We start from the raw sequence: 15,974 nt of genomic DNA on the forward strand, positions 1-15,974 counted from the left end.
AGAGAATAGTGCAACAATGAATGAGTGGAAGCCCAAAATCTCTGTAAATGTTTATGAAAATTAATAAAATATAATTATAGAAAAAAAAATACAGCCAAAGTAGAGAAAAAAAAAAATAGTACCTATGGCTGTTTTCTCTCTGTGTAAACATTACAAATAGTTGATGCAGACACGTTCAAAACCCAAATAATGCCTGTTTCATCAAGGTAGGAAGCATCTCATTCCTTGATTCCTACTATACTACCATGGTGGTCAAGACAGCATGGTACTGGTACAATGACAGACACATAGATAAATGGAATAGAATTGAGAAACCAGAAATCAGCCCATATACCTATGGCCATCTGATTTTTGACAAGGAGAAGAAATCAGTTAAGTGGGGAAATGACAGCCTTTTTAACAAATGTAGTTGGCAAAATTTGAAAACTATCTGCCAGAAAACTCAAGCAAGACCCACATCTCACACCATATACAAAAACCAAAGTTGATCAAGGACTTAGTCCTAAAACCAAGGACTATAATCTTTATCAGAGAAAAACTTGGTAGAACTCTAGAAGCCCTATTCCACAACATCCAATCTTCCAAGCATCTTGAAAACCCTACAACCAGGAGAGTATAAAATAAATGAATGGAACCTTCTAAGAATCAAATCCTAAGTACATCAAAAAACTTCAACAGGTAAAAAAGTAAAGCCACAGACTGGGAAAGAATATTTGGTAATGACATGTCTGATAAGGGACTTATATCTTGAATTTATAGAATACTTGATCATCACAACAAGATAAAGGTAAAAAAACCCAGTTGTTAAATGGACACAGGATATGAACAGACACTTCACCAAAGAAGACATTCCGATAGCAAACAAACACACAAAGAAATGTTCAAAGTCTTTAGCACTAAGAGAGATGCAAATCAAAACAACTATGAGACAGCGTCTCACCCCTGTAAGAAACAGCAAAATCCAACAGAGCAGCAAACAACAAATGAGGTTGTGGAGAAACTGGAAACCGTATCCACACTTGGTGGGAGTGTAAAATGGTGCAACCACTCTGGAAGGCAGTATGGTGCTTTTTCAAAAAGTTGCAAATAGAGATACCATTTGACCCAGCAATTCCACTACTGGAAATATACCCCAAAGAAACCATAGTGGCCACTCAAACAGATATATGCACACCCAGGTTTATCACAGCTTTGTTCACAGTAGCAGAGAATTGGAAATAACCTAAGTGCCCACCATCAAATGAATGGATAGAGAAGCTCGATATAGTCACACAATGGAATACTACTCTGAATTGAAAAACAAGGAACTCATGAAATATTATTCAAAATGGGTGACCCTGGAGGACATTATGCTGAGTGAAATATCTCAGACACAAAAGGACAAATACGGCATAGTGCAACTGTTACAAAACGAGATTGACATCGGGCTTGGGGGAGAGACTGAGAAAGATAGGATAAATTATGTACACTGCATTTACACATATGAAAAAGAGAAACTGTTTATAAGAGATATATGATTAGGTATTATTGTCATTACAGGAGTCCAGAATGAATGCTGCATGGTGGAGTGGACTTCGGGGGAGGGATTGTATATCAGTGAAGGAATTTTTCTTTTACTTTTCAAAGAGAAGAGCGAACTAGTGGGAAGGGTTGGATCCGGATAAAAGTGCAACAGTGAATGAATGGAAATCCAAAGTCTCTGTAAATTTTCATTAAAATTTTACAAAAAGTTGGAAATAGAAATACCATTTGACCCAGAAATTTCACTATTGGGAATATACCCTAGAGAAACCAGAACTGCCACCCAAACAGATAAATGCACACCCATGTTTATTGTTGTATTGTTAACAGTAGCAAAGAGTTGGAAACAACACAAGTGCCTGTCAGTGAATGAATGCATAAGAAATTGTGCTATATTCACACAATGGAATGCTATGCAACACTGAAAACCAAGGAACTCATGAATTATACAAAATGAGTGACCATGGGGGACATTATGCTGAGTAAAATATCTCAATCACAAAAGGACAAATACTGCACAATGTCACTGTTTAGAAAAAGGACTGACATTGGGACTGGGGAAACTAAGAAAAGGAGCAATAAATAATGTACACTTGCATTGAAACAGATGAGGGCAAGAACTGCTTAAAAGGAATATATGATTAGGTATTTGCATGACAACTGTCCAGAATAAAAAGCTACGTAGCAATGTAAACTGGGGGTGATGGTGTAATTGTACAGTGAAAAGAAGGTTTTTTTTTTTTCAAAGAGAGAAGTGAGCTGGGGGGCAGGCAGGAAAATGTGCAACAATGAATGAATGGGACTTTTTAAAAGTATATAAAAGAAGAACAATGTACATTAATGAAAAAGAATTTAAAAAATCAGAGAAAAAGAAAAGACTTGATGGTAATAGGCATAGATAAATGATAATTATACAAAATATGTATGTGAATGCATAAAATACAATGTACATGAATAGAACACAATGTATATAAATTAATGTATAAAACACAGAACATGTACAAACACTGTGAATGACTATGTGCAAATCAATAAAAAAAGACAATGTCTGTTTCATTCACCATTATTCAATGCTTCATTGCATTCGGTTTTACACTACATTTTATAAATTGTCTTGGGCTTTACTAAAGACATAATCAAGGTAAAGCACAGAGAGGCTCACTGACACATTTCAGGAACTTGGTGGTCCCACTTGTTTGGGGTGTTTGCTTCAACTTTAAGCTAAATGCTAGTTTTACTTTTCTCATTTTCCCCTAAAAACTTCAGATCGCTTTTGGTTAACAAAGACAGGTACTAAATGTGGCTCTTTGTTTAAACGAAGTAGTGTAAAATGAACCTTGAAAAAGCCTAGAGGATAGCTGTGCATTTAAAGGAAATTGGATATTTGGCGATTCTAATAATGGTGGAGCAGTTCTGGGGAAGAGAGTCTTTTCTTATCTAGGGCATTTTCTTAGTTGGTGTTACCTTTTTAATTTCTGATTAAAGAGAGCTTTCTTAGCCAAAGTGAAATTGGCAAGATACACTCAAGAGCTTTCTGCTGCCTGGTGCTAAAATGCTGATGTGTGGGCCTGTGGCTCGGTTTGGCTTTGATCTTAGCAACAGTGTGTCTTCAGAGGGCTTCTTATAAATGCCTTGCTTTCACTGGTTCTCTTTGTGTCTTAACTCAGACTTTCAGACTTTTCAACAGTTAAGACATTATTTCTCTCTAACCTCCTCCTCTACTTATTTAACCCTTAAAATCTTTAACTTCATAATTGCTAGATAAAATCCAATAAAGTACAAAATTTTGTATGTAACTAATTTTTTAAATTTGCACTCATAAATTTCTGAAAGCTTATTTTAAAACTTTACAGTGTCAGCTTGTAAGATGTATAAGCAAATACTTAATGTCTCATTTTCATTTGTTAGTATGATTATATGGTTTTTTAAAATTTCGGGAACTTAAGTAAATAATTTATTTTTCCCCTTTTTCCCCTATTCAAAAGGTACCAGTATTTTTTACAAATTAAACAAGACATTCTTACTGGAAGGTATGATATTTTAAATTTCTGGTATTGAATTTTACAAGTACATTTATTTCTGGATTATTTAAGTAATTCATGTTCATTTTGTTCACGTTGTTTATGAAAAAATAGTTACATGTAGCATGGATTTTCTTTATCAGTGAGATTCATTATTTAATAGTAAAAAGTTTAATCGTATGGAAACTTTTCGATATGCATAATATAAATTACAGTGCTTTAAATGTTACTGTGTTTAACCTTGGATTATCTATTCTCTGTTTGGTTTCATTAGGTTGCCTTGTCCTTATCATACTGCTGTCCTGTTGGCTTCATTTGCTATTCAATGTAAGTATTAGACCATTTTAGTTCTAGTATAGAATTGAGTAGTCTGTCTGAACAGTACATTCCTTTTAATATGTGTTAGAGACATACAGACATAGGTGGTTGTGTTAGTTGCTATCAAGTTCGTTCAGACTCAAGAACCATGTGAACAGAGTAGAAATGTCAAGGCCATGACCATCCAGAAGTAGGCTACCAGGCCTGTTGTTTTAGACATTTATGGTTGTGTTCAAACTATGAGCCTTTGGCTAGAAGTGGAGTGCTTAAACATTTGTACCACCCATGGCTATATGTTTCTGTACAGGAAATGTGAAATACAGATAAAAGTAGTTAAATCACAGCAGGAAAAAATTTATGAAATTGTCAGAGCAATAAAGGGGAGTGAATTTTAATTTGCTTACCTGGTAGCATTAGGAACAAGTTTTTTAATTCTAAAACATAGGTGAAATAGGGAACATTACTGTTTTATTTCTAATAATTTAAATATATGCTTACTAAAATGTGAATATTTTCCTTTCACTTATTAGCTGAACTTGGAGATTACAGTCAGTCAGAGAATTTGCCAGGCTACCTCTCAGATTATTCTTTCATTCCTAATCAACCTCAAGATTTTGAAAAAGAAACTGCAAAATTACATCAGCAACACACGTAAGAATTTATTTAATTTTTAGTTTATTTGGTAAACTTTTCAGAAAAAGATTTTAAATTCTTTCTAATTTGATTTGATGTGGAATAGCTACTATTAATTATTATTTATCTGATGAGGCACTGTGACTATTACTAAAATGCTATGATAGAGTAAAAGAAATGTAGATAATATATACTAAAATATATATATTACAGCTTATTTCACATGATATATGCATATTCCTTTAATTTCTCCATATCTAAACTGTATGTAAGCAGAACTTAATTTGCTATTATATAAAGTTGTCTGTTCTTAAGAGGGCATTTTACATATTAATAACATATTTGTACTCCAGTGGCTTAGACCGCAGGGAGTTGCACTGCTGACCCAGAATCAGTGTTGCTTTGGTGATTTGAGTCCCTCTGTAGCGTGAAAGGAGAAAGAAGGCAGTCTTCTGTGTGATTTACAGCCTCTAAGAACTCTCCAGAGCTGTGAGTCAGCTCCGACTCAACAGTGATGTGTTTGAGAGTTTGGTGTATTCAAAATAGACAGTTCAGTTTGCTTATCAGTGCTTCCTGTGTGGTTAGCTCTATGAAAGGATTTTACTTCTGTCTAGTAAAAAGTGAAAAGGAGAAAGAGAGCTTAAAATATATCTTAAAATAATGACCTTTTAAAAAAATCATAACCGTCATCAACTTCCATTTTTATGAGACGAATTTTCCCATGAAAATTAGAATTTTTCCTCAGAAGAAATGAATTGCTTTCAGTAGGAAGTAATGTTGTTGTTAAGTGCCGTCAGGTTGTAGACAACTCATAGCGAGCCTATGAATGAAAGACCTGAGCACTGCTCATAGAGTTTCTGGATGCCACTCCTGCTTCCAAGCTTGTTTTAATCAGGAAGCTCCACCAAACACTGTCCACCATAGGTAACCATTATCACATTTGGCACATGGGTATCACAGTGTTTAACATCACAGCAACCATGAAAATTGCACAGACCAGTGCTATACCACTTAGAAGAATGTTTGACAGAAAAGCAATTTAAACCAGGTCTGAGGGCCGCAGATTAAAATCACACACCTTGGGCTTGGTATCATAACTTTCTGTCTACTAGGCCATCGTAGCTCTCTCTGTGTGTAGGAAGTAATATTGTTTATTAATTCAGAGTTGAGTGTTTTAACATACAATTCCAAATATTTATGGAAGAAATAATGCCATATTTTTTATTAGCTGAAAGTCTATACTGAGGAGCCTACCAGGATTGAAATTAGCTTGGTGAAGCTAATTTTTGTCTTATTATCTTGATCTAATTGTATTGTCTCTGCTGCTTTTTCTCTCATCTATAAATTGGAGTTGATAAGAATGTCTGTCTTTGGATTTATTGTAAAGATTAAGTGAATTTCTGTATATAAAGTGTCCAAAATAATGCTTGGCACATGGTGAGCATAATAGATATTACCTTATTTAGAAAATTTACTTTCATTTAATAGATCTGGTAGCCTAGTAGATATGGAGTTGCATTACCAACCCAAAGCCTTGCAGTTCGAATCCACTAACTGCTCCTTGGGATAAAGATGAGCAGTTTCCTCCCATGTGATTTACAGCCTCTGAAACTTCACTGGAGGGTCAGCTGTTAGTCAGTTCTGATTAAGTATCATTGAATTCCCTATTAAGAAATTTTGCTTCAAATTTGGCAATAGCTAAATCAGTTGTCAAGTATGGCTTGCCTCTTGGTTTGTGTACTCTATGAGTCAAGAATGGGTTGTATATTTTACGTGCTTGAAAAATATAAAAGTACTTTAAAGCTTGTCCAAGTGAGACACAGATGCCTCATGTGGGGACATGTTGTCTTTAACTGCTTTCATGTTACACTGGCCGAGCTGAGTAGTTATGGCAAGGAACTTGACCCAGAAGGTTTACTGACTGTGATCTAATAATGCCAATAATCAGCAAGGATTTTAATAGGCTGGCTTAGGAAAGGGAGGCTACATTCATCCAAAAGTAAATCCCATTTATAAAAAAATAATCTAAAAAGAATTTATTTTGAAACAAGGCTTTAAAGACAAATTATATTTTTTTAAATTTACTAATGAAGATTTTTTTTAAATGATTCTTCAGATCTTTGAACAAATTAAAAATATATTTACCCCTTTTAATTTTAGGAATATATGTTGAATTTTTTTTAAAAAATTGAACACTCAGTTTCTTATGATCATTTTTTGTCATGCTGGCTCCCTATTTATATTTTAGTAACATTAATAAATGAAACGTTGATATCTATACTTTTATAACTGCGAGGTTGCTCTGCTATACTCTTAAAAGCTCAGGTAAACACAATTTCAAGAGTGAAGTCCAAAGAAATATATCTGTATTTTTGTGTATCTGTGTGGTGTGTGTATTTTATGATTTTGCATTTGAATAGTGATTCTCAAACTTGAGTTCTTAAGAATCACAAACAATTTGGACCTTATCCTAAACTTTTTGTCTCACACTGTACAGAACAGCACTTCTCAAGCCATGATGAGAGGCAAGTTTATTTTTCTAATATGTCAGGAGTAATACAATATTTTTTGAATGTTAACAATGAGTTATTAGAAAATTGAAATGAAAAAGTAAAACTTATAAGTCTTATTTTTAACAGTTGGGTTCAGCATATATAAATGACTAAATTGTGTGTGAATGATTAATTGGGGAAAATGACTCCAATATGCTTTGTAAATTTTCTCTCAAATTATAATTTTTTTTAAAAACCCACAAAACAAGATGAACATTTATAATATATGTGATAATTCAATTTCCATATTATATGACTCAGACCTTGTACACAGTGTACTCTTCTCAAGGGTAGCTCTGGATCTGTATGTTTGAGAAGTACCACAAATGATTGATGAGTATTTAGGCCAGACATCGATGGTGTATGAAACAAAATTGGGAGACAAACACTTTTTAAGTTACCTCAGAGGGTGATTTAACTTTGCAGTTGATTATGAAAACAGCTGGAGACTTAAAATTTGACGTAGTCTGTTTCTGAGGTTATAAATTAGTTGTCACAGTACAAAATCATGCAGAGTATTTGTGGTGTGTTTTAAATATTTAAATGAGAATGCTTAAAATGTGTAAAAAGTACTTTTTATTCTTTGACTTTATTTGTGATTGTTCTAATTTTTTAACAAAATGATGTTTTATAGAGGCTTATCTCCTGCAGAAGCAGAATTTAATTATCTGAACACAGCTCGTACCTTAGAACTCTATGGGGTCGAATTACACTATGCAAGGGTAAGTGATACCCTTATGTTTGATTAGGCTCCATTTTTCCTTAGCACAGTTTTGTTGTGTTTTTTTTTAGCAGAATTTTTTTAATGATAGATAAGATTAAGTGAGAAATGAGATAGCTTATGAGTGCTGCTGACATAGTTTGCACTGAGAATTTCTTCTAAATAGAAATATTTTCACAAAAAAAATTCCCATCTACCTAATGAGAAAAATGAAGTGGACCCATCATGGTAGTTTTCTTAAAGGTAGTGTTTGGTTTGGGTTTTTTTTTTTTTTTTAAATTATTACTTTCTTTTGTGTTCTTTCAAATCGGATCTGACTGGTACAGGGGGAGATTGCCCCTCCTTCTGGGATTGCAGTGCAGTTTATTGTCTCTAGGCCACCAGTAAAGGAAGTGTTTTATGTTCTGAAGACTAGAAGAGGCAGTGCCTTTTTAAAGTTTCATTTTATAAAATAAAGATGTTCTTCTTGATGTGGTTGCTGTGGTGGTGGTGGTGCACTGTCAAATCAGAACCAACCCATAGCTGACCTTCTGCTGGTTTTCAGAAGCAGTAAATCACATAGAAAGAGACTGCGCATCTGCTCCCTTGGAACAGTTAGTTGACTAGAACCATATGTCTTTGAGTTGCCAGTGCAACTCCTTATCACTCAGCTACCAGAGCTCCCTAAAATACACTTGTACTAAAGGAAGTTATTATGTATTTTAACTGTTACCATACTCATAAAAGATGGTCCATTCTTATTATTTTTAGAATTTAATGACATTGTTAAAAATTTTTACTTAAAAGCACAAAATAGAACATATTAATGATTTTGTTCCTATCCTCCTGTTCCTGTACATGTATTCACTGGCATTACCTTTACTTCATTTGCTTGTTTCAGATATCACTGCTTCCAAAAGTTGCTTCTTGCATAAACAGTATTTTTGAGTGCACATGTTTATGTGACTTTTTATTGAGATTCTTTTTCATCATTTTACTTTCTCATCACTTTCCTAATTTTAGGTTGTTTTGGGGGTGGTGGTTTTGTTAGGGTTTTTTTGCATTGAAAATAATATACAGCAAAATATTCACCAATTCAACAGTTTCTACGTGTATAATTTAGTGATATAAATTCCATTCTCCCTATATGTACCAATGATTATTGTTCAGTTTCCAGATTATCCCACCCACATTAGCATAAACTTGTATCCAAAGCAAAAATATTCCCTTTGCTCCTCTCCTCCCTCATTGGTAACTAACTAGACAACTTTGACTTTATGTTTTTGTTTATTTAAGTGAACTCATCCGGTACTTTTCATCTAGTACTCTCTCAGCTGATTTACTTCACTGAGCATAATGTATTCAAGGCATTTCTATCTTGTCAAGGTTTGTCAAGATACCATTTCTCTTATATTGGAGTAATATTCTATTTTTCGTATCTACCACATTTTTTTTATGCACTTAGTTGCATAAACATAAACATAAACATAAACATAAACATAAAGATTGTTCCAATCTTTTGAAAAGTTGGTGTGTAGTTATCTTAATTTATAAAGAAATTATATTCCCTTTTAATTACCTGAGACACATTTCCTGTCTTTTTGGGCCTATTACTTTTGAACATGATTTTTTTTTTAAAGGGAATTTTTTAAATATATACTGCCTTGGAACAGATGAGGGAGAGAACTGTTTGAAAGGAATATATGATTGGGTTTTATTTTCATGACAAGAGTCCAGAACTTCATGAGAGCTTCATGAGGGAGTGGACTGCAGAAGGGGATTGTATAATAATGAAAGTATTTTGGGGGGTTGGTGGTTTGGCTTTTTTTTTTTTTTTTTTTTTTTACTTTTCAAAGAGAAAAACCACCTTGGGGGAGGGGTGGGCAAAGAGGAAAATGTGCAATAATGAATGAATGGAAATCCAAAGTCTCTGAACTTTCATTAAAATTTCAATTAAAAAAATTGTCATTTTAATGAAAGTTTACAGAAAGGCTGGGTTTTCATTCACTCAATGATGCATATTTTTCTCCCTCTCCCTATCAGTCCTGTTAAGCAGTATTTGTCCTTTTGACTGTTGATGGCCATTTGATCTGTTTCCATCTCTTTACCTTTATGAATAATGTGGTGATAAACATTCGTGTGCTAAACATTGTGTAATACATCTGTTAACATCACAGCTCTGTTTTCTTTACACTATGTTTCTCATTGGGTGAAGTAGTATTTCTCTTTCCAACTATTTTTTTTAATAATAAAGATTTTTATTTTAATTCTCATTTTAACGAAGATTTACAAAAAGTTGGATTTTTATTTCTTCATTGTGGCACATTTTCCATCCTCTCCCTCCCTTCCTTCTCCCCCAGTTCACTTTCTTTTTTTAAAAATGAATTTATTTTTTCTTTTTCACATTTATTTTATTTCAATTTTATATTGGTTTGCATACAAAATTCTTATATATTGTGCTTTGTTTATATGCATTGTATTTCACACATTCTTTCATTGGTATTTTTTTATTTTTAATTTTTTTATATTACTCTGATTTATTTACAAAGTTTGAATACATTTTTTCCACAAAAGATTCTTCCCCCCCAAAAAAAGATTCTTCCCATTTCCTTCACCCCACCCACCCATCAAATTGTGCAACCCTATGATTGTGCACCCTCCCCCCTAACCACACCCCTCTATTTCCACCCACCCTCCCCCCTTGGATCCTCTTACTCTACAATAATGGTTTTTATACAGTATTTGTCCTTGTAAGACTGAGTTAGTTCACTCAGCATTATGCTCTCCAGTCCCTCCCAATTTAGTAGTAAATTACAAAATGATTGCTCCTGCATACTGCATAATATTCCATTGTGTTTGTGTACCACAACTTCTTCATTCATTAATTTGTGATTGGACATCTGGGCTGTTTCCATGTTCTTGCAATGGTGAATAATGCTGCTATGAATATTGGTGTATAAGTTTCTGTTTTGAGCCTCAGTTTTCATTTTCTCGGGGTATATTCCAAGCAATGGAATAGCTGGCTCATAAGGAATTTCTACATTCAGCTTTTTGAGGAAGTGCTAAACTGCCTTCCAGAGTGTACCATTTTACAATCCCACCAACAGTGTAAAAGAATCCTAGCTCACCACATCTTCTCCAACACTTATTACTTACCTTTATTACTTACATGTTAAACTTTTCATTGGCATTATTTTTCTTGCATTGTGTTTTATAAAACTAATCACCATTGATCTATGCCCACTATCACCCATCCTTTCAGGTCCTCACTATATCTTTACTAATTCTTTTACCCTATCTTCCATCCACCAAACTCTGTGACCTTGTGATTTTCGCCTTCAACCCCATCCTCATCTCCTCTGCCACCTCTCCTTCCCCTTTTAGAATTTTATACATATCTTACTAGTTATCTATTTTTTTATTTAAATAAAATTTTATTTTATACTAGTTTACTTGCAAAGTTTTATACATTGTTTTCCACTACAGATCTTTCCCATTTCCTTTACTCATCCTTCCCATCACCCATCAAATTGTGTGACCCTATGATTAAACACCATCCCCAGTCCATCCTCAACCTGCTGCTCCTCCCACCCCTGCTTGGATCCTCATATACATTTTATAATAATGGTCTTACACAATATATGTCCTTATGTGATTAAATTCACTTATCATAATGCCCTCCAATCCCTCCTATGTTAGGTAGTAATTTACAAAATCATTACTCCTGCATACTTCATAATACTCCATTGTGTGAATGTACCATAATTTCTCAATTCATTCAGTTGTGATTGGACATTAGAGCTGCTTCCATGTTCTTGCAATGGTGAATAACAATGCTGTGAACATTAATATACAAGTCTCCTTTTGTGCCTAAGTTCTTGTTTTCTCAGGTATATTCCAAGCAGGGGAATAGATGAGTCATATGAAATATCTAGGTTCAGCTTTTGGAAGAAATGCCAAACTGCCTTCCAGAGTAGCTGTACCATTTTACAATCCCACCAACAGTGTATAAGAGTTCAATCTTGCCACATCCTCTCCAGCATTCGTTACTTACTCTCCTGTTAAACATTGCCACTGCTATTGGAGTAAAATAGTATCACATTGTGGTTTTGATTTGCATCTCTCTTGTGCCAGTGATTTTGAGCATTTCTTCATGTATCTGTTTGCCATCCAAATATCTTCCTCTGTGAAAAGGCTTTCCATGTCTTTTGCCTATTTTATAATTGTGTAATCTTTTAATCTTTATAATTGTTTAGTCTTTTTCTTGTGGAGGTCCTGTATGATTCTGTAAACTTTTGGTAAGAGACCCTTGTCTGAAATGGTATTGCCAAATGTTTTGTTCGTGTTACTAAGTTTTCTTTTCACTCTGTGGGTAAAAGTTCTTGATCCACACAAGGATTTAATCTTTAGAAGGCCACATTCAACAACGTTATTCTCTTAAGATTGTGCATTTCTGGCTGTATTTGTCAGTCGCTGTATACTATAGACTAGGCTGGCTAAACATGATCCCATTTTATCTCTGGTGAACATCGTGGTTTTGGGCTTTACTCCCAGGTCTCTGATCGACCTGAGTTGATTTTTGCGTATGGTGTGAGATGTGGATGCTGATTGAGCTTTCTGCAGTTGGCAGTCCAGTTTTGCCAGCACCATTTGTTGAAGAGATTGTCACTTCCTCATTTGACAGGTTTTGTTTCCTTGTTAAATATCAGTTGAATATTGATAGCTGCCTGTCATTGCACCAGAACCGTGCTGTTTTGTTTACTACCACTGTGTAGGAGGTTTCGAGGTCAAGGAGTGCTATGCTTCCCACTCATTTTTGTTTTTCAAAAAGTGCTTTGCTTATTCTAGGTCTCTTTCCTCTCCAGATAAACATGACAGTTTCCCATTCAATCTTCTTGGAAAATGAATTTGGTACCTGTATTGGAATTTTGTTGAACATTTAGATTGTTTTGGTGGATTGTTGGTTTTACAATATTGTGTCTTCCTGTTCTTGAACACGGTACATTTTTCTATTTATTTAGGTCTTTTATTGTGTTTTGCAGAAATGTTCTGTAGTTATCTTTGTATAAGTCTTTGCATCTCTAGTTAGGTTTACTCCCAAGTATCTCAGTTTGTGGTTGGTCAACTGACTAGAAGAGATCCATATTTATTCTCATTCCAAAAATAGGTAACATGACAGAGTATGGAAATTACCGAACAATATTACTAATAACACTCACTAGAAAATTCCTGCTGGAGATTATCCAGAAACAACTGGAACAGTACATTGACAGAGAACAACCAGAAATATAAGCTGGGTTTAGAAGAGTTCTTGGCACTAGAGACATTATTGCCAATGTCAGATAGATCTTGGCAGAAAGCAAAGAATATCAGAAGAATGTCAGTGTTTCATTGGCTGTGCAAAGGCATTTGACTGTATAAATCACAACAAATAGTGGCTAACCTTGAGGAAAATGAGAATCCTAGAATGCTTGATTGTGCTTATGCGAAACCAGCAAACAGTCCTCAGAATAGAGTAGGGAAACACTGAATAGTTCAAAATCAGGAAAGGAGTACGTCAGGGTTGTATCCTGTCTCAATACCTTTTCAGTCTGTATGCAGAACAGATCATTTGGGAAGCAGGGCTTTAAGAGGACGAATGTGGCATCAAGATTGGAGGATAACTCATTAACAACCAGATGATACAACCTTGCTTGCTGAAACTAAAGTAGACCTGTAGCCTTTGCTGCAGAAGGTCAAAGACTGTAGTCTTCAATATGGATTGAAGCTCAACATCAAGAAGACAAATTCTCACCACTGGAACAATTGGCAGCACCATGATAGATGGAGAAGAGATTGAGGTTGTTAACAGTTACAGCTTACTTGGCTCTGTAGTCAATACTCTTAACCAGTAGTCAAAAAATCAAAGGACTAATTGCATTGAGAAATTCTGCTTTCAGGACCTCTTCAGAGTGTTGAAAAGCAGCAGTGTCAGTCTAGAGACTAAGGTGTGCCTAATCCAGGCCATGGTCTTCACAATTACTTGTTATACTTCTGAGAACTGGACAGTAATTAAGGATGGCATAAGAAGAATCAATATCTTTGAGTTGTGGTGGTGGAGAAGAGTGTTGAACAGACTGCCAAGAAAACAAATAGTTCTGTCTTGGAGAGGATGAAACCAAGTTTCTCCTTGGTGGCTAGGATTTTGAAGCTCTGTCTCATATATTTTGAGCACTTGACCTCGAGAGACCTGTCCTTGTAGAAGTATATCATGCTCAGAAGGATGGAGGGACAGCACAGGAGAGGAAAACCCCAGATGAGATGGATTGATACATAAACTGGGGTAATGGGAGTTGGAGTGTGAGGAAGGTTCAGAGCTGTTGTACATAGGGTCCCCATGAGTCACAGGCAACTCAACAGCATATAACAATAGCAATTGTAAATTGTTTTGCTTTTTTGGTTTCCTTCTCTGAGTTCTCTTTTCACTGTAGAGGAATCCCACTTATTTTTTTTTATATTGATCTTATATTTTGCCACTCTACTAAATTGGTCTACAAGCTCTAATAATTTTTGGTTGAGTCCTTGGGGTTTTAAGTGTACACTGTCATATCAGATATGCAATCTGTATGCTGAGCAATTTATCATAGAAGCTGGACTCTATGAAGAGAAGTGTGGCATCAAGACTGGAGGGAGACTTATCAATAATGTGTATTATGCAGATGACACAACCTTGCTTGCTGAAAGTGAAGAGAACTTGAAAGCACTTGTTGCAGAAGATCAAGCATCTTAGTATCAAGAAAACAAAGATTCTTACTATTGGATTGATAGGAAACATCATAAAGGAGAAGAGGAAACAAACTATCAACAGCTTCATTTTCTTTGAATCCACAATTAACATCCTTGGTACCAGGAGTCAGGAAGTAAGGAGCCACATTGCACTGGAAAAATCTGCAGTTAGGAACCTCTCCAAATTATTAAGGAGTAATGAAGCCCTATTGCATTGTGACAGCAGTGTGGTGCAAAAAAAAAAAGCAGAGATACTAAGTCATAAAATGACAGTCATGCAGCAGAACTGCTCAGGCAAAATCTTCCGTGAAGCTGGTACATGGGATTTAGACTTACATCCTCCTAAATGTGAGACAGGCATCATCAGTGTGATACACCAGCAGCAGTACCTGGTGCAAGACATCATGGAAGTACCTAGTGGCCTAAGCCAACATATAAGGGGTGGCCTGTGGAGAAAGTGCTGGACCAAGTGGGTGGGAGTACAAGAAATGCTGACGTAGCAGGGGAAAGGAGGGGATGAGACACATGAGCCAGAGTGAGGAGATAGTAAATGTATTGATTATTTCTGTAAAGGAAGTGTCTTTCATCTGCTTCTTTTGGTAAAATGCTTGTCTGACAGATACTGTTCTAAAACTTAGTATCCATATTAAAACAGACTAGGGAGAAGGATTGGCCATCCACTTCTAGAATATATCAGGCCTCTGAAAACCCTATGTACAGCAGAGCACACTTAGAGTAGAATAACAGATGTGGCAACTGAGGCTGAACCCTCAAATTTGGAAATACAAAGAAGGAAGAACAGATGTAAGCAGAAAATAATGATTGGAATGTGGAATGTGAGATTCATGAATGTAGGAAAACTGGATATTGTTAAGAAAGAAATGGAATATGTAAATATTGACATATTAGGTATTGGTGAAAATGAAATGTATTGGCATGGGACATTTTTAATCAGACTGTGATCTAAGCTGGAGATGAAAAGGTGAGGAAAAAATAAGGTCACTTTCATAGTTAAAAATGCCATTTTGAAATATAATATTGTGAGTCACAGGAAAATATCCATATGCATACAAGGAAGACTTGTTAATACCAGTATCATTCAAATTTATAAACCAACAACCAGAACCAAAGAGGAGGAAATTGATTATTTATATGAACTGTTGCAGTAAGAAATTGACTGAACATGTAACCAAGATGCATTAATAGTAATGGCTGACTGGAAAGCTAAAGTTGGAAATCAGGAAGAAGGATTAGTAGTTCCAAGATATGGACTTGCTGACAGAAATGAGGCTGGAGATAGAATGATAGAATTTTACATAATCAATGATTGATTCATTTGCCAAAGACTTTTAATAAGAAACATAAACACAGACTGTTGTTGTTGTTATATGCCGTCGAGTCGTTTCCGACTCACAGCGACCCTATGCACAACAGCCCTAAACCTTGCTCTATCCTGCGCCAACC

General features: G+C 35.1%; 1 protein-coding gene across 1 annotated transcript in view; it reads left to right on the forward strand.

The window, feature by feature from the left end:
• Positions 1-15,974, forward strand: part of PTPN4 (protein tyrosine phosphatase, non-receptor type 4 (megakaryocyte)) — a gene marked incomplete at its 3' end in the record, with an annotated part of 444,194 nt that overhangs the window by 136,453 nt on the left and 291,767 nt on the right. Inside the window, exons 5-8 of the mRNA XM_006902506.1 lie at positions 3,507-3,551; positions 3,817-3,869; positions 4,391-4,511; positions 7,680-7,767. Coding sequence (XP_006902568.1) covers positions 3,507-3,551; positions 3,817-3,869; positions 4,391-4,511; positions 7,680-7,767 — 307 coding nt within the window. The remainder of the gene's footprint in view (positions 1-3,506; positions 3,552-3,816; positions 3,870-4,390; positions 4,512-7,679; positions 7,768-15,974) is intronic.

This window comes from Elephantulus edwardii, unplaced genomic scaffold, assembly GCF_000299155.1.
Source record: "Elephantulus edwardii isolate Elephantulus edwardi_28Jun2011 unplaced genomic scaffold, EleEdw1.0 scaffold00419, whole genome shotgun sequence".
Lineage (NCBI taxonomy): Eukaryota > Metazoa > Chordata > Mammalia > Macroscelidea > Macroscelididae > Elephantulus > Elephantulus edwardii.